Here is an 18877-nt window from a genome sequence, read left to right as displayed (position 1 = left end):
CATGGAAAACATTGCACAGTAAAATGCCCCAAAGCCCTTCATAGGGCCATTAAAAAAATGGAGTTTGCTATTGAGCCACATAAAGAGATATTTGGACAGGTGACCAAAAATGTTTGGTCAAAGAGGTAGGTTTTAAGGAGCATCTTAAAGGAGGAGGAGAGAGAGAGAGAGGGGCAGAGTGGTTTAGGAAAGGTATTGCGGAGTTTAGAGCCCAGGCTGCAAAAGGCATGGCTGCTAATGGTGGAGCAATGGAAATCGGGAATGTCCGAGATGAGAGTGCAGGGATCTCAAAGGGTTGTTGGGCTGTTGAGCTTACAGAGGTAGGGGAGGGTTGAGGCCGTGGAGGGATGTGTACACAAGGTTGTGAATTTTATAACTAGTTCATTGTACGAGGGAAAGCTTCTTGTAAAATGACACTTAAAAGTTGCCACTGTGGTAAGAAAATGTATCGCTCCGGTCCACTTAATCTGCAGCAAGTGTTTTCTGTATGTGTGTTGGATACATTCGATGTTATTTGTCTACAATTTGCCTTTCCTCTGTGTGGTTCCTGAGCTCCCCCGGTGGTTGAATAAGTGTAATGCTGAGGTATGAAACGAGATCGAGTAGCTAGCTTTTAATCCCAGGGCTGTGCTGAGTTTATCAAGGTGTCCCAGGATGCCAGTAGGGGAATGGGTCAGACAGTGTGAGGAAGACAAATGAAGCAGCTGGCTAGACTAGGCCAGCTGGAAAGTCAGCATGTGTGGATACCAGGTGATAGCTGGGTGTGATGCCCTCCATGGTCAAATAGGCTCCTAGAACTGATTGATTACTTTCACATCCGAAGAGTGGCTGTTTGACCATGGTGATTGAAGATGGGGGCGGGGTGGGGGAGGGTGTGGTTGGGTAGGGGCATGTAAATAGACATTTTAGAGAGAGAGACTGGGAGATAGTAACTTCCTAATTAAAATGTATCAAAGCTATTTTCATAAGCTGGGAGAGTGGGGTGGGGGTGGTCACACGGTAGTGGAGGGGTGGGGGATGCAGGGTGGGGTTGCTTTGTTGTCCCTCCTTCCTTTTCCCATGCTGACTGCTACCTCAAATCTGGAGAGAAATGACTGTCCTATAGGTAGGATTCTTGAAGCCCATCTCCATCAGGCCAATTGCCCCTTACTGGGTGTCATTTTGACTTTGCACCATAGTGTGTAACAGACGATATGGAATCAGCTGCCTGTCTCATGTCTATCTCAATTATCATTTCCATCAGAGTTGATAGGAGAGATGTATAACAAGCCCCTTATCAATATTATTCCTTTTGCAACTTCGCCCAAAATCAGAATGACCCCCATTAACTAATCTCTCTCCCTGCCCCAGTGTAATGAAATTCAAAAAGAAGAAAATTAAAAAGCAGACCCTTAAACTCTCATTTTGCAGCACACTCAGTAAGTTAACAATTTCAATGTGCTCTTTTATTGTGCTGCAAGGATGTGTTTGTGTAACTATGTGTGCTTGTATGTCGATGTACCTATGCATATACATGTGTCTTCATGGGTGCATACCTGTGTTTGTATATTTGTGTCCATGTTTGTTTATGTGGAGGAGACCATTGTAAAGGGAGAGTAATGTAAACAGTTTGTTTTGTTATGAAAGAGAGACACAAGTTTACCTTAGCCCAGTGATGTGTACATATCTGTGTAGATGTCTGTATGAATATGTACATGTGTGTGAGTGATTGTACATATGTGTGCATGTGTATCTCTGAGTAAATAAGTGCATGTATGTATCTGTGTATGTTTGCATGTGTCTGCACATTTACTTATATGTATGCATATGAGTGCATACCTGACATGCATGTCTGTGTGTGTGTCCATGCATATGTGTGTCTATGTGTCTGTATATGGACCCCTGTGTATGTGTGTGGGTGTCTGTGTATATATGAATGTTTTTTTCTATTCTTTCATGGGATGTGGGCATTGCTGCCAAGGCATTTGTTGCCCATCCGTATTTGCCCTTGAACTGAGTGGCTTGCTAGGAGGGCAGTTGAGGGTCAACCACATTGCTGTGGGTCTGGAGTCACATGTAGGCCAGACCAGGTAACGACAGCAGATCCCCTTCCCTTAAGGGCATCAATGACAGAGCATGAGCCTGGCCCTCTGGATTACTCGTCCGGTGACATTACCTACTATATCACCATCTCCCCCTAAAATATAATCAGTAGGACATGTGAAAGTTTGATCTGGACAAACACCACTCCCGTGGAATGCAAGTCCTGGAATGGGTCTTGAAGCTAGGGCATTCCAAACCAGAGGTTGGTGTGCTACTAGCTGAGCCACTCAGAGTGTGTAGGTCCTTGTATATGTATGTGTTTGTGCATGTATGTGTGTATTTGTCTGTGTATGTGTTTATGTATGCATATGTGTCTGTGTATGTGTCTGTGTACGCTTCAGTGTGTCCATGTGTGTGTGTGTGTGTCTGTGTATGTGTTTGTGTATGCATATGTGTCTGTGTATGTGTCTGTGTACGCTTCAGTGTGTCCATGTGTGTGTGTGTGTGTCTGTGTATGTGTTTATGTATGCATATGTGTCTGTGTATGTGTCTGTGTACGCTTCAGTGTGTCCATGTGTGTGTGTGTGTGTGTGTGTGTGTGTGTGTCTGTGTATGTGCGTGTGTGTCCATGCATGTGTATGTGTTTCTGTGTGCATGTACATGTCCATATATGTTTGTGTGTATCCGCGTGTGTGTGTCATTGTCTGTGCATTTGTCTGTGTGTGTGTGTGTGTGTTTGTTTCTGTGTGACCAGATATTATGGGGAGGCCATTGCAAAGGGAAAGCAATTTAAATAATTTGTTTTGTTATGGAAGAGAGACTCGAGTTTGCCCTAACCCGAAGATGTCAGTGACTGTCAATTACAGTCATAGAGTCGAGCCCTCACAATTAACATGCGTGAGTCCAACTCCCAGGGTAACTGAGACTTGAACAATGCTGATGAATGAACAGAGCCTTCACTTATATCACCTGGGGATACATGGAAATTTTGTAGTGTAATTATCCTTTTAACAAACACATCACAGAAACAGATTTCCTTTCGAATTGTCCCTTAGAAAACGAGGGAGAGATTGAATGGGGTGGAAGGTGAAGGGGAAGAAACGTAAACATGTTGGTTTACGGTTTGTTGTATTTTTCCACAGGAAATGCAGGGTATCGCCTGCATTTTACCGAGGTTTTTGAAGTGCCGCGGGCCAGCACAGCTTCCCATCATGGTCGAACGGATGGGCGGCCAATGGATTTGCAGCCAGAGGAGAGAGTGGAGATTCGGATTGGGCAGAAACTGCAGCAGATTGGGGATCAGTTTCACAGCTCCTACATGGAGAGGGTAGGTAGCAAACTGCAAAATGAGGAGGGATAATACATCATGATAATATCCATCAGATCTGACACACTGTCGCATATTCTGCCTCCTCCAGGCACCCTCACCACTCAACTCTTTAACAGTTTGAATGTAGCATCGTGCTACATTGCCCTTATGGTACTGCACACAGCCACTCCTCCCCACCAGCCCCACCTCCCCGCCCCTTCCCACCAGCCCCACCCCCTCACCCATCCCTGCCATTCCCATCCCCACCCTTCTCTGTCAGTCCCACCCCTGACCTTCCCTGTCAGCCCCACCCCGTCACTCCTCCTCACCAGCCTATCCCCTCGCCTGTCCCCACCAGCCCCACTCCTGCCCCTCCCCATCAGGCCCACCCCCTCACTCCTCCCCACCAGCCTACCCCCCTTGCCCATCTCCACCAGCCTCACCCCTGCCCCTCCCTGCCAGCCCCCATTGCTCCTCACTACCAGCCCCACCCCCTAGCTCCTCCCCACCAGCACCACCCCCTCGCCCATCCCCACCAGCCCTATCTCCTCGCCCGTCCCAGCCAGCCCCACCCCCATCAGCTCCCTGCCGGCCCCACCCCCTCATTAAAGTAGCTGTAGCTATTCTCAGCACACTTGGAGCAGCGAAGTACTGCGTCAATAAACCCAACTGTACCTTAATGAAGGATTAAAACCAGTAGAATTATAGTCAGTAACATGAGATGTTGGCTGAAAGGAGCCACTCAGTGACAGCATGAGGGAGCTGGATTAATACCAGTCGAGGTACAGTCACTAATAGATAGTTGGGGGTAAGGGTTACTGGGGGAGCTGGATTAACAGCACCTCTGAGTCAAGAGGCCATGGGTTCAAGCCTCACTGCAGAGACTTGAGCCCATAATTCAGGCTGTCATTTCAGTGCAGGACTGAGGGAGTGCTGCACTGTTAGAGGTGCTGTGTTGTTAGACTGAGGCCTCGCCTGTCCTCTCAGGTTGACATTAACATTAAGAGGAGGGGAGTTCTCCTGGCCAATTTGTTATCTCTCTTCCAACATACTCATCTGGTCATTATCACACTGCTGTTTGTGAGAGCTTGCTGTGTTTTGCACATTACAGCAGCATTTTCGGAAGCTCTGACACTTTGAAAGGAGCGAGACAAATGCGTGACTTTCTTTCATTTTCTTTATTTCTCGTGCTTTCTTTCTGCCTTTCCTTTTTCTTTATATCTGTCTTCACTTCTGAAGCAAACTCCCTACTCTTCCTTCTGTGCAGTGCTCACCCAGCTCATGGCCTGGCCTCTGACACTGTAGCTTATGCCCCCTGGAACTGATCCACTCTCCTATTATACAATGACCAACTTTGGGAGTGATCTATCCTCACCACAGCTCTCGCCACCTGCACCAGTTGCTGTTCTACTAACTGTACAAACAGGGAGCACTTAATGTTTCAATGGGACAGGGACTCTCCTGGCAGAAGATAGAAGGTGGCATTCCACAGGCATTGATGCTGGGACCACTGCTGTTCACCATTTCCACAAACCATTTGGACTCGTGAATTGGAAATACAACTTCAAAATTTGCAGCAAAAGCAAACGGGATACTGTTAGTCCTGAGTAAGACTGCAGAAAAGTTCAAGAAGATTTTAAAAAACTTGCGGACTGGGTTTTTTTTTTAATTCATTCACGGGATGTGGGCTTCGCTGGCTGGGCCAGCATTTATTACCCATCCCTGGTTGCCCTTGAGAAGGTGGTGGTGAGCTGCTTTCTTGAACCGCTGCAGTCACTGTGGCGTAGGTACACCCACAGTGCTGTTAGGGAGGGAGTTCCAGGATTTTGACCCAGTGACAGTGAAGGAATGGCAATATATTTCCAAGTCAGGATAGTGAATGACTTGGAGGAGAACTTCCAGGTGGTGGTATTCCCATGTGCCTGCTGCCCTTGTCCTTCTAGATGGCAGTGATCTTGGGTTTGGAAGGCGCTGTTGAAAGAGCCTTGGTGAATTCCTGCAGTGCATCTTGTAAATGATACACACTGCAGCTACTGTGCATCGGTGGTCGAGGGAGGGAATGTTAGCAGATGTGGTGCCAATCAAGCGGGCTGCTTTGCACTGGATGGCATCAAGCTTCTTGAGTGTTGTGGGTGCCGCACTCACCCCGGCAAGTGGGGAGTATTCCATCACACTCCTGACTTGTGATTTGTAGACGGTGGACAGGCTTTGGGGAATCATGAGGTGAGTTACTCGCCGCAGGATTCCCAGCCTTTGACCTGGTCTTGTAGCCACAGTATTTATATGGCTAGTCCAGTTCACTTTCTAGTCAATGGTAACTCCCAGGACTTTGATAGTGGGCGATTCAGTGATGGTAATGCCCTTGAATGTCAAGGGGCAGTGATTGGATTCTGTCTTGTTAGAGATGGTCATTGCCCTACACTTGTATGGCTCGAATGTTACTTGCCACTTGTCAGCCCAAGCCTGGATATTGTCCAGGTATTGCTGCATGTGGACATGGACTGCTTCAGTGTCTGAGGAGTCGTGAATGGTGCTGAACATTGTGCGATCATCAGCGAACATCCCCACTTCTGACCTTATGATGAAAGGAAGGTCATTGATGAAGCAGGTAAAGATGGTTGGACAAAGAACACTACCCTGAGGAACTCCTGCAGTGATGTCCTGGAGCTGAGGTGACTGACCTCCAACAACCACAACCATCTTCCTTTGTGCTAGGTATGACTCCACCCAGTGGAGAGTTTTCCCCCTAATTCCCATTGACTTCAGTTTTGCTTGTGCTCATTGATGCCACATTCGGTCAAATGTGACCTTGATGTCAAGGGCAGTCACTCTCACCTCACCTCAGGAGTTCGGCTCTTTTGTTTATGTTTGAACCAAGGCTGTAATGAGATCAGGAGCTGAGTGGCCTTGGCGGAGCCCAAACTGAGTGTCAGTGAGCAGGTTATTGCTCAGCAAGTGCTGCATGATAGCACTGTTGATGACCCCTTCCTTTATTTTACTGATGGGGCGGTAATAGACTGGGTTGTATTTGTCCTACCTTTTTGTGTACAGGACGTACCTGGGTAATTTTCCACATAGCCAGGTAGATGCCAGTACTGGAACAGCTTGGCTAGGGGCGCAGCAAGTTCTGGAGCACAAGTCTTCAGTACTGTTGCTGGAATATTGCCAGGACCCATAGCCTTTAAGGTATCCAGTGCATTCAGCCATTTCTCGATAGAACGTGGAGTGAATTGAATTGGCTGAATACTGGAATCTCTGATGCTGGGGATCTCAGGAGCAGGCTGAGATGGATCATCCACTCTGCACTTCTGGCTGAAGATTCTTGCAAATGCTTCAGCGTTGTTTTTTGCACTGATGTGCTGGGCTCCCCCATCATTGAGGATGGGGTTATTTGTGGAGTCTTTTCCTCCAGTGAGTTGTTTACTTGTCCACAACCATTCACAACTGGATGTGGCAGGACTGCAGAGCTTAGATCGGATCCGTTGGTTGTGGGATCACTTAGCTCTGTCTATCACTTGCTGCTTATGCTGTTTGGCATGCAAGCGGTCCTGTGTTATAGTTTCACCAAGCTGACACCTCCTTTTTAGGTATGCCTGGTGCTGCTCCTGGCATGCCCTCCTGCACTCTTCATTGAACCAGGGTTGATCCCCTGACTTGATGGTAATGGTAGAGTGGGGGATATGCTGGGCCATGAGGTTATAGATTGTGGTTGAGTACAATTTTGCTGCTGCTGATGGCTCACAGTGCCTCATGGATGCCCAGTCTTGAGTTGCTAGATTTGTTTGAAATCTATCCCATTTAGCACAGTGGTAGTGCCACACAACACGATGGAGGGTACCCTCAATGTGAAGGCAGGACTTCGTCTCCTCAACGATTGCGCGGTGGTCACTCCTACCGATACTGTCATGGACAGATGCACTTGTGGCAGGCAGGTTAGTGAGGATGAGGTCAAGTATATTTTTTCCTCTTGTTGGTTCCCTCACCACCTGCTGCAGACCCAGTCTATCAGCTATGTCATTTAGGACTTGGCCAGCTCGATCAGTAGTGGTGCTACTGAGCCACACTTGGTGATGGACATTGAAGCCCCCACCCAAAGTAGATTCTGCGCCCTTGCCACCTCAGAGCTTCCTCCAAGTGGTGTTCAACATGGAGGAGCAGTGACTCATCAGCTGAGGGAAGGCGATATGTGGTAATCAGCAAGAGGTTTTCTTGCCCATGTGTAATTGGCCAATGAATTTCAATATGGATAAGTGTGAGATGGTGCATTTTGTTAGGAGGAATACGTAGGCCACATACAGCTTAGAAAATAATTGTTTAAATGGGATACAGGAGCAGAGGGATCCAGGATTTATCATCATCATCGTGTGTTCTGCCCAAAGGCAGGCCCTTGACTCACTGTAGTCTTTCTATATCTCTTTCTATCCTGTGCCATTCTTTTCATTTGCCAACAATTGCCTTCAATTTTCAAGCCATCAACATTGATATTCTCTTCCTCTTTTTCCATGAAATCTTCTCTCCATAATGTCTCTTACTAGCCTGTTTTCTCTTAAGATGTTTCCTACCCAATCTTTCTGCCTTCTCGTACTTATGTTCACCAACTTTCTTTGCTCATTCACTCTCCACAGCATCTCATCATTCGTTACTTTCTCAGTCCAGCAGATTCTTTCTATTCTCCTCCAAACCCCAACATTTCAAAGCTGTTTAGCAAGTTGGTCTGCTCCTTCTGTAAGGTCCAAGTCTCACGTGCTCACATTGCAGGTACAGTAAGCAACTAAGAAGGCAAATGGTACATTGGCCTTTATTACAAGAGGATTCTCAGAATAAGGGGCAGGCCACTTAGGACTGAGACGAGGAGGAATTTCTTCATTCAGAGGCTGGTGAATCTTTGGAGTTCTGTGGCTCAGTTGTTGAGTATGTCCAAGACTGTGATCAATAGACTTTTGCACGTTAAAAACATCAAGATACTGGTATAGTGGAGGAAAGTGGTTTTAAAGTAGAAGATCAGCCATGATGTCACTGAAAGTTGGAGCGGACTCGAACGGCTGTATGATCTGATCTGGTCCTGTTCTTATTTCTTATGTTTTTAAAACGACACTCCAAATCAAGCACTTTCCAAATCTCCTTTTTCTTGTTAATTCAGCTTTTTGCTTAGCAACTGTCTTTCCCTATCAAATATGCTCTTTCCCATTGCCCCTCTTGTTCTATTTCTTTGAATGTTGCATCTTCCATTACAGATATTATGCTTCCAAATTACTTGAATTCTTGCATCTGTTCTAGTTCTCTCCTTTCTATGAATACACAGATAATTCTTGGTGATTTTGAGAAATGCATCACTTTGGCTTTGCCAATGTTCACTTTGATTCCAAAATTCATGTCTGCTGTTACTAATTATTTACTATTCTTGTAATCTTTCTTCTGTGCTTGGTACAAGTGCTTTGTCATCTGCAAATCTAATTGACATTATCATTCACCCCCCAAAATCGTAACGCCAGATTCAGGGTCTTCAAATGCTTCTTTGCTTCTGCATAGACATTGTAGAGGACTGATGCTAAACCACACCCATGTCAAACTCCTCTTCTGATTACACAAGGGGCAGAATCTTACACCTCACAGGAGGGTGCGCGTCCGACCCGAATGGGCATAAAATAGCGCGAGAAGACATCAGGTGAGCATCCCGCCGTCATCCCGCACGTGCACAATCTTCAGGTCGGCGGGCACGCGCGGGTGTCAGAACCACACCCGCCATCAATTAAGAGGCCACTTAAGGACATTAAAAACCCAACTGAACCCAATTTTACATTGGCCGTGCGATTCCGTGTTCATCACACGGGCAGGCCGACAGCCCACATTTTGCAAAAGCTCATCCAAGGACAGGATAAAAAGGGTCAGCAGCATTGCCAATGTGAGTAGTGAGGAGTTTAGGAGATAGTTTGCTGCTGGTTGCTTACTGGTACTTGGCAGCTTCATCTCTGTTCTGAGCTCCATTTTTCGCATTTCTAGGCTTCATTTCAGGACTCATTGGTGTCCCCAAGGCCCCTGGAGGATTTAGACCATGTGGACCCTTCCAGGTATCAGACAGCCTTCCCTTAAGCTAGGAATGGGGATTGTGGTCTCTGCTGGTGGCACCTGCTCTGAGGAGGAAGAGGGGGCCAATGCAGCTTCCACGGGAGCGACCTGTGGGAGGAGAGGCCTAGGCACAAGGGGCGCAGGGCCAGCAGAAAGTCCAAGGCAGAAGAGGCTGCAGAAGACAGCACTATCTTGCTTCCAGGGTTTACAGGCAGCGATGCAGCGACCTCAATATGTCTGAGGTGCAATGCCAAAGAAGGCTCTGCCTCTCCAGGGAGACTGTGACCTCCATTTGTCAGATGATTGGGCCTGAGATCACCTCCAACTGTGTGGGTGGACACCCCAAGTCAGTGGCTCTGAAGGTCACAGTGGCCCTCAACTTCTATGCCTCCAGCTCTTTCCAGGGGTCAATGGGGGATCTTTGTGGAGTCTCCCAATCAGCTGTCCACAGTTGCATCAAGCTGGTGACAGAAGCTCTGTTCAGGTGGGTAATGACATTTATTTATTTCCATACAGACCAGGCCAGCCAGACTGAGTGAGCCAGAGGGTTTGCAGCGATTGCTGGGATCCCCTGTCTCCAGGGTGCAATAGACTGTACACATGTGGCCATCAAGGCGCCAGCGGGTGAGCCCGGTGCCTTCGTCAACAGGAAGGGATTCCAGTCAATGAACGTGCAGATACTGTGTGACCACAGGATAATGATTCTGCAAGTCTGTGCAAGGTACCCTGGCAGCTCCCATAATGCTGAGACACTCCCAGGTGCCGAGGCTCTTCAGTGCTCCAGCCCGACTGGATGGATAGCTGCTGGGTGACAAGGGCTATCCATTGAAAAGGTGGCTTATGACATCTCTCCCCCGCCCAAGAATATGAGCAGAGCAGTGTTATACTAGGAGCCAGGCCTCCACAAGGGCGATGGTAGAGAGGACCATAGGTCTTCTGAAGATGTGCTTCCGATGCCTGGACCGTTCAAGGGGTGCACTACAATACCCCCCAAGATACGGGTGTCACTGACCGTGGTTGCATGCTGTGCTCTCCACAATCTGGCTCTGGCAAGGGGAGACCCACTGGAGGAAGAGGATCTTGAGGCAGCTCCACAGGCCACAGAGGATGACTCCAGTAGTGAGTCCGAAGAGGAGCACAGTGAGGAGAATGCTGAGGGTGTGGAGGCAGACTCCTGTATACTTCAAGAGGGCAGGGACACTAGGGACGCCTTTACCCAACGCTCCTTCAGCTAGGCTGTAAAAGACCAGCTTCTACCTCATGTCAGGGCTGCTGCCTCCATCCTGGGTGTCTGAAATGACCTTTTCATTTGAACCCAAAGCCCACTCAGTGCCTGTGCAATAAAGTTACACAGGCACTCAGGTCCAGCATTACACACTGGCATGCCCCGCACCAAAAAAATAAAAAGGTGAAGCGTACTCAGGCCATTACAACAAAAACAAAATCTATATCATTTTCACAATCCAAACAAATTAACATAATCTTCTCTGGTCTTCATTCCCAAACCAGTAAACATTAACAAAACATTACAGAACAGATCATCACCTGTGAACAGTCCCTCTTGTGCTCATGGTGCCTTAAACTTAGGTTTGTGAGTGCTATGTCTTGATGCATTCTCCCCACCACCCCCTTCACTGGCAGCGGTATTGGAGACAGCCTGCTGACTCTGCTGTCTTGTTGGCCTTGATGACCTCGGCAGTCGTCCTCTGGCCAGTGGAGCCTGTGCTGGCCCAGCCTGGGAGGGAGCGGCCAGTGCCACAGCTGGCATCTCTCCAGTCACTGCAGCCTCACCAGATGCCACGGTCACTGGCAGAGGGGCAGAGGAGCTGTTGCCATCATTCAGTGTGCCCTGAGAGGAGCCCGCAGAGATGATAGGCAGCTTGTGCGCCAACGTGGGGTCGCTCTGGATCTCCCTGCTCACCATTGATGGACAGGCACCTGGCTGGGATACTGGGTGACTGGGTGCTTCATCCATCTCCCACACTCACACTGACCACCTGAGGTCCTTGCCTGTGTGAGGGCTTGCAGGTCAGAGTGCAACCCCAGGAACCCCGATTCTGTTGCTGGAGCTGCCTCTCCATGAGAGTCGTCACTTTCTCAATGGAGGAGGCAGTGCGCTCGGCCATGAGGGTCAACGCAGTGCTCGTGCTCTGCATGGACTCCTTCACAACAAAGACCATGGCACACATACCCTCATGGATCTCTGGCAGATCCTCCTGCTCATCTCACTGGGCATCCAGCACCTGCCAGCTAAGGGATGACTCCATAGGCCCATCATCTGGCTTCGACACAGCATCATCCTGGTCTCCAGCAGTCCTCCGACTGCTGGTGCCCTGGAGACTCTCTGCCTCCGTCTAAACGTCAAGCGAATGTGAAGTGCCCTCACTGCTGTTCACTGACATTCTAGCCTAAGATCTAATGCCCACCGAGGGGCTGGTATCTGCGCTGGTGCCTGGTTCAGAGAGCAGGTGTGACGCAGGTGCAGCTGGAGCCCGGCGATCCTCTGGCGTCATGGGTGGCTCTTTGGGGTCCTGCGAATAAGTGAATCTAAGGGAGAACAGCGACATGTCATTAGTTTAAGTCATCACACTGTCACTGAACATGCCAGGCACCCTGGTGAGACAATGGAGATCTGCATCATGGTGCCATCATCTTTCAATAATCAATGGAGGCTCCAATTTTGAGGCTCTCATCAATGATGGGACTACACAAAAATGTTTGCACCATCCGAAACTCTCACCTCAGTGCACTGCACCCTTACCTTCATCTGACACCACAGCCTCTTCGTGACTGGCTGAATGAGGAGCATGGCGCCTCTCCAGATCCAAGGCGTCCTGCTCAAATCTGGTTAAGATTTGGAGGTTTGGGGATGCTCCGCCTGTCCTTGACCTCTCTATAATGTTATGGCTCATCTTCTCCTGAAGGACAGAGGAGCATGAATTAGTCCACTCTCTATCTGCAGCGCCATTGCAGTCTGGCCAACCCCACCTGAGGAACACCTTGCAGGGCACATCTGAGTTGTGGCCCTCGAGACACAAGGCACTCAGTCCAAGCAGCCAGGGATACCCCCTTGGCCAGCTCTGGCATCATTGACTGTTGGCACTTACGCCCCTGAGCTCCGGGGGGTGGGGGGGGGGGGGGCATCCAAACCTTAACACTTCACCACACTGATCCATGCCAAAATGGTACTCACCCTTGCCAAGCGCAGCAGGTCGTTAAACTTGTTGTGGCACTGCACCCACGTGCGCCGCACAACGTCATGGCTGCTGACCTCGGCTGCCACCTCCTCCCAAGCTCTTTTTTTCAGGTGCGGTGGCCTCCTCCTTCCATCTTGGGGGACAAGGATGTCCCTCCTGGCAGCCACCTCCTCCAGGCGGACCGCGAGGCACTCACCCAAAAAGCGGGGGGGCCGAGCGCCCTCCCGACTTGCCCTCCCGTCTGGCGTCACCATCCGTATTTGAGGCCATGGCTTCGGTCTCCAGCATGCAGAAGATATGTTCTTCCCTGGCAGCCTTCAAGGAGCTCCCTGTGCCGCTTTTGGGCCACCCTCTGGTTTGCCATTAGACCCGGCGGCCGACAGGCCCCTGCCCGGCCCATTGAGAAAATATGTTTCATGCTGTGCGGGCCTTAATCGGCCGGCCAGCGTGAAATCGCGGTCAGGGACCAATCGCGGCCTGTTTCCCGACCGGTCGCCTGCCAATCGCCAAGGGTAAAATTCAGATCGTGGTTCTGATTCCCCGTTGGCTACTCTTACTGTTGCTGTTTGTCCCATGTACAGATTTCTCATGAGTCGGCTATCGCTCCAGTCCACTCCAACGTCTTTCATGTCAAGAGTTTAATCTGGTCAACCTGATCGACCTTTTTTTCAAAATCTACAAAACAAACATGTAATTCATGTCCAAACTTTAAACTGCATTCCCTCATTAATCTTATAATGCTGACTCCTTCCCTTGTCCCTCTTCCTCCCTGGAATCCAAACTTGTCATCTCTGATGTAGTTCTGTGCTTTCCCACTCACTCTCTTTGCTATAACTCTCAACATAGGTACCATTCACCAGGATGTTGCCTGGGATGAAACATTTAATTTATGAAGAGAGGTTGGATAGACTTGAGTTGTTTTCATTGGAGCAGAGAAGACTGGGGAGTGACCTGATTGAGGTGTACAAGATTATGAAGGGCATGGACAGGGTAGATAGGGAGCATCTGTTCCCCTTAGTTGAAGGGTCAGTCACAAGGGGGCATAAGTTCAAGGTGAGAGGCAGGAGGTTTGGGGTGATGTGAGGAAAATCTTTTTTACCCAGAGGTTGGTGACGGTCTGGAATGCACTGCCTGGGAGGGTGGTGGAGGCGGGTTGCCTCACATCCTTTAAAAAGTAACTGGATGAGCACTTGGCACGTCATAACATTCAAGGCTATGGGCCAAGTGCTGGTAAATGGGATTAGGCAGGTAGGTCAGGTGTTTGTCACGTGTCAGTGCAGACTCGATGGGCCGAAGGGCCTCTGCTGCACTGTGTGATTCTGTGAACATAACCTTCGATGCATGGGCAATCAGACACATTCTATGAAAGTCAGAACATTGCCATGCCTTTGGCTTCCTTTCATAGCGTGATCATTATTGTCTGCATGAAGTCCCCTGACCACTCTCCTGATAATAAATATCTTTGCACAGCTTAGTAAACATTGACATTAAGTTTGTTCCCATCTTTTAATCAACTCCTCAGGCATTTTATCTGTCCCAGCAGCTTTTCCAGTTTTTATCTCATTTATTGCAGCTCTTATCTCACTGTCCAGCATCCAGGCGTACACATTGACAAATCATTACAAGTGACAGTACAAGTTAATAGGTCCATAAAAATATCAACAAAGGAATGTGTTTAATTGTTAGAGGAATAGAATTGAAAATCAGAGAAGTTAGGTTAAATTTCTGTTGAATCTTGGTTAGACCATGCTTGGAATATTTTGCGCAATTCTGGTTTCCACATTACAAAAAAGGATATTGAGAAGCAAATAAGATTTGGAAGATTGATTCCAGAAATGAGAACTGAACAGACTAAGGTTCTTTTCTTTAGATAAGAGAGGCCTGAGGGGGTCACCTGGTAGAGGCCTTTAAAATTAGGATGGTGTTTGATAGGGTAAATGTTAAGATGTTTCTGCTTGTGGGGAGTCCAGAACTTTGGGCCATAAATATAAGATGGTCGCTAATAAATCCAACAAGTAATTCTGGAAAAATCTCTTTAGTCAGTGTGGTTAGAGTGTGGACCTTGCTATTACATAGAGCAGTTAAAACAAAGAGGTGTGTTCATAATGCACCCAAACAGGTTGAGTATCAGCCTGTAGGTCGGATCGGTGGCAACAGCATGGAGTTTGATCCCAATTCGAGCTGGGGTGGATGCAGGATCTCCCTCCTTGCCCTACCCATGGTGGAGGGTGTGATGCTGTGGGTCGGACCTACCTTCGAGCAGAGAACTCAAGAAGAATTTGGAATGAATATCATCAAACACTTACGGAAAGCTAGGTAAGTACATCTGTTGTCCTTGTCCTTCCAGGTGGTAGAGGTTGCAAGTTGGAAGGTGCTGTCGAAGGAGCCTTGGTGAGTTGCTGCAGTGTATCTTGTAGCATGTGCCACTCTACTGCTGCCACTGCACATTGGTGTGGAGGGGGTGAATGTTGAAGGTGGTGGATGGGGTACGAATCAAGCAGGCTACTTTGTCCTGGATGGTGCTAGGCAAAGAAAGATATAGGATTAGATGCAGCATGATGGATGCATGCTGATATGGAGCATAAGTACTGGCATGGGTCAGTTGGGCTGAATGGCCTGTTTCTGTGCTGTAAATACTTCTGTTAGAATATTGTTCAGTGGCAGTAAAGGTGAAAGGATTTCTTCCTTTCTCCGAAAAGCTAAACAGTGAAGGGCCTTTATTATTCTGGATTAAAACAGAACTTCAAACGTTTATATAACAGAAGGTATGACTAGCCCTCTGTGAGATCATTTGTCTAAACAAAGCTCAAAGACAACTACTAGTTGCTTTGTTTCATATCTCATGGACCCATCACATCTCAGGAGTGTGATGGAATACTCTCCACTTGCCTTGATGTGTGCAGCTCCAACGAAACTCAAGAAGCTCGACACCATCCAGGACAAAGTAGCCTGCTTGATTGGTACCCCATCCACCACCTTCAACATTCACCCCCTCCACACCAATGTGCAGTGGCAGCAGTAGAGTGGCACACGCTACAAGATGCACTGCAGCAACTCACCAAGGCTCTTTCGACAGCACCTTCCGACTTGCAACCTCTACCACCTGGAAGGACAAGGGCAACAGATGCATGGGAACACCACCACCTGGAAGCGCTCCTCCAAGCCACACACCATCCTGATTTGGAAATATATCGCCTTTCCTTCACTGTCGCTGGGTCAAAATCCTGGAACTCCCTCCAAACAGCTCTGTGGGTATACACATGAACTGCTATGGTTCAAGAAGGCAGCTCACCACCACCTTCTTAAGGGCAATGAGGGATGGGCAATAAAGATACTGGCCTAACCAGCGATGCCCCCACCCCATAAAAGAATTTTTAAAAATGCAATTGAATGTGCAGTTGACCTGTTGGTGGGAGGTGCAGGTAAATCCACTTGAATGATGGGACAGAGAGCATCCATACAGTCTGCACCTACAGATAGCATTAACAGCCCAGCTCAATGCCAGAGACATGGGACAATGTGCCAGGCAGACACAGTTATCATACCAAGAGAAATGCTTAATTATAACTGGATGGTTGGATTAGTGTCTGTTCTGTGCGTATAAGCAAAGAGCCCACAGAGACCATTTTTATTCTCTGATTTTTATTACCTGCAATGGGCACAATGAAACCTGTGGTTTCTTGGTGTATTTTATTATATAATTGCTCAAAAAAATCTTTTAGTCGTAGGAGATTCTAGTTTCTAATGGAAAAAGATCTGTACATTATATTCAAATGCAAGGACACAATTTCAGTCGCTCAAGCGTAAACTCTCTTGGGTTTTACGCTGCACCGTGAAATGGAGTGATGGGGAGAGCAGAGCTCATTGGATTAGCTCTTTCAAATAGCTAGCACCAGGCATGATGGGTCAAGTGGCTTCCTTCTAGGCTGTGAGATTAATATTGCTAAGCTTGCCTATGTCCAATCCTTTGGTGATGTTTGTTCCTATCAGTCAGGAGACGAGTACTGGAGAATAGTATGAGGTGAGTTTTACATCCCGCAGGCTGAACCGATCGGGTGTAAAATCGCGTGAGAAGATATTGGGCGGGCGCGCACAAAAGTTGGAAGCACGCCCGCCGACAATTAAGAGGCCAATTAAGCTCATTAACAGCGCAATCGTCTCCGATTTTACGTGGCCCGTCCAACCTTACACTTGGCGGACGGGCGAATCTGCCAGGCGGCCTTTACATTTTTCATCAAACCTCATCCGAGGGCGGGGTGAAATTTCTGTTACGAAATAAGACAAAAATAAATATCTGTGGGCAGCATTTTTATCAGCTATATTTTCAGGTGATCTATTGTGATGTATGGATGTTTTTTTTTCAGCTTTTAAAACCTTTATTTGGGCCTTTTCTGGTCTGCAGCTCCCTGAGGCAGCTGTCGGCCTCCGGGGAGCTTTCCCACAGCGCCCACCCGCACCCACGGTCACGTCATCACCCACCTTCTTCCTGCCCCCACCCCGGCAGCACCGAGCATTTCAGTGCGCGTTTCACGCTGGCTGGCTGTTAATTGGCTGGCTGTAAATTGCCTGGCTGTTAATTGGCTGGCCGTTAAGTGGCTGGCCGATAATTGGCTGGCTGTTAATTGGCTGGCCGTTAATTGGCTAGCTGTTAATTGGCTGGCCGTAAATTGGCTGGCCGTTAATTGGCTAGCCGTTAATTGGCTGGCCGTTAATTGGCTAGCCGTTAAGTGGCTGGCTGTTAATTGGCTGGCCATTAATTGGCTGGCCGTTAATTGGCTGGCTGTTAATTGGCCAGCCAGTGAAATAGCAGTCGGAACTGATCATGGTTGGCGGTCTGTTTCCCGACCTCTGACACGCTTGCCAATCGCATGCCTGCCACAGGTAAAATTCAGGCCTATATGTTTTTTAGAATATGTACTACAGTGTTCACATAAAGCATTCTCTAATCAGATGCAGCTTAAAGCTATCTCCACACTTCCTCAACCATGTGGTATACTGATCTATCTATCTATCTGTCTATCCGTCTATCTATCCGTCTATCTGTCTGTCTGTCACAAAAAGCTAGGAGAGTCTTGATTCTATCAGGTGACTGGGGATTTTACAAGATGGATCAAAGCACCTTCTTATCTGTACCTGTCTTCGGATATTTGACACAAGATTTATTTTTTTAAGATTATTGTTCTGGCAAAATATTATTGAAAACTTGGCCCCATACTGCCCATCCCCCACACTGTCCTTACAAACTGTCAGCCATGCCTCGGTGGTAGGGTCATGTGCTCACGCCCCACTGCTTCATTATCCGTGGAGTTATGAATGGAACTCAACACTGTTCAGCCATCACTGTGCTATATTAATGCAAGTCCTTCCATTGAGAAACTGAGTACACAGCAGCGTATGCCTCACAGTGCTGCCGGACAGCTGCCCTGGGAGTTCAAATGCACAGACCAGTATGGGTCTTGCGTTCAACCCCTGCTCAGCAGACCTCAGCACTATGGGTACTGCAGCTGGCCTCAGTACCTCTAAAGTGAGGTGGGGGAAAACAGCCAGTGACCCCTGTAGAAATCAGCTGTAAACCAGATTGGGCCTGGCAGTGAAGTTCCCCTCCAAGCCACTCACCATCCTGACTTGGAAATATATCGCTGTCCCTTCACTGTCATTGGGTCAAAATCCTGGAACTCCCTTCCTAACAGCACTGTGGGTGTACCTACACCACATGGACTACAGCAGTTCAAGAAGGCAGCTCACCACCACCTTCTCAAGGGCAATTAGGGATGGGCAATAAATGTTGGCCCAGCCAGCGACACATACGTCCTCTGAATTAATAAAGAAAATTCTTGCTGCGACTGTATAGCATGCCTGACACTCTCTGTGAAGACTAAGACATGAAGAATGGTCATTAAAGGAGAGAGCCAGATAGTTGCCTATACCCTTATCCCTTCCCCAACCACTTCATCACTGAGGTGCTAATGAGGGCCACCCCCCTAAATCAGGAGGGAATCTCCAAACATGTGATCACAGCGAAGCCTTCCATTGAGTAGATCCCCAAAGAGTAAAGCCACTGTGTGTTCGGATTGAGAAAACAACAACAATTTGTATTTACATAGCACCTTTAACGTGATAAAACATCTTAGGGCTCTTCACAGGAGCACGATTTGACATTGAGCCACATAAGGAGATACAAGGGGAGATGATCAAAAGTAATTGGTCAGAAAGATAGGTTTTAAAGAGTGGATTAAGGGAAGAGAAAGAGCTAGAGAGGGGAAGAGGTTCAGGAAGGAGTTCC

At 48.1% G+C, this 18877-nt stretch overlaps 1 protein-coding gene across 1 annotated transcript in view; it reads left to right on the top strand.

Annotated features, from left to right (window-relative positions):
- Positions 1 to 18877, top strand: part of LOC121292158 (bcl-2-modifying factor-like) — a 69808-nt gene that overhangs the window by 38986 nt on the left and 11945 nt on the right. The window contains exon 3 of the mRNA XM_041213784.1: positions 3165 to 3349. Coding sequence (XP_041069718.1) covers positions 3165 to 3349 — 185 coding nt within the window. The remainder of the gene's footprint in view (positions 1 to 3164; positions 3350 to 18877) is intronic.

Source organism: Carcharodon carcharias, chromosome 20 (assembly GCF_017639515.1).
Source record: "Carcharodon carcharias isolate sCarCar2 chromosome 20, sCarCar2.pri, whole genome shotgun sequence".
NCBI classification, from domain to species: Eukaryota; Metazoa; Chordata; class Chondrichthyes; order Lamniformes; family Lamnidae; genus Carcharodon; species Carcharodon carcharias.
Note: the sequence above shows the minus strand (reverse complement) of the source record. Positions and strands in the feature narration are given on the sequence as shown.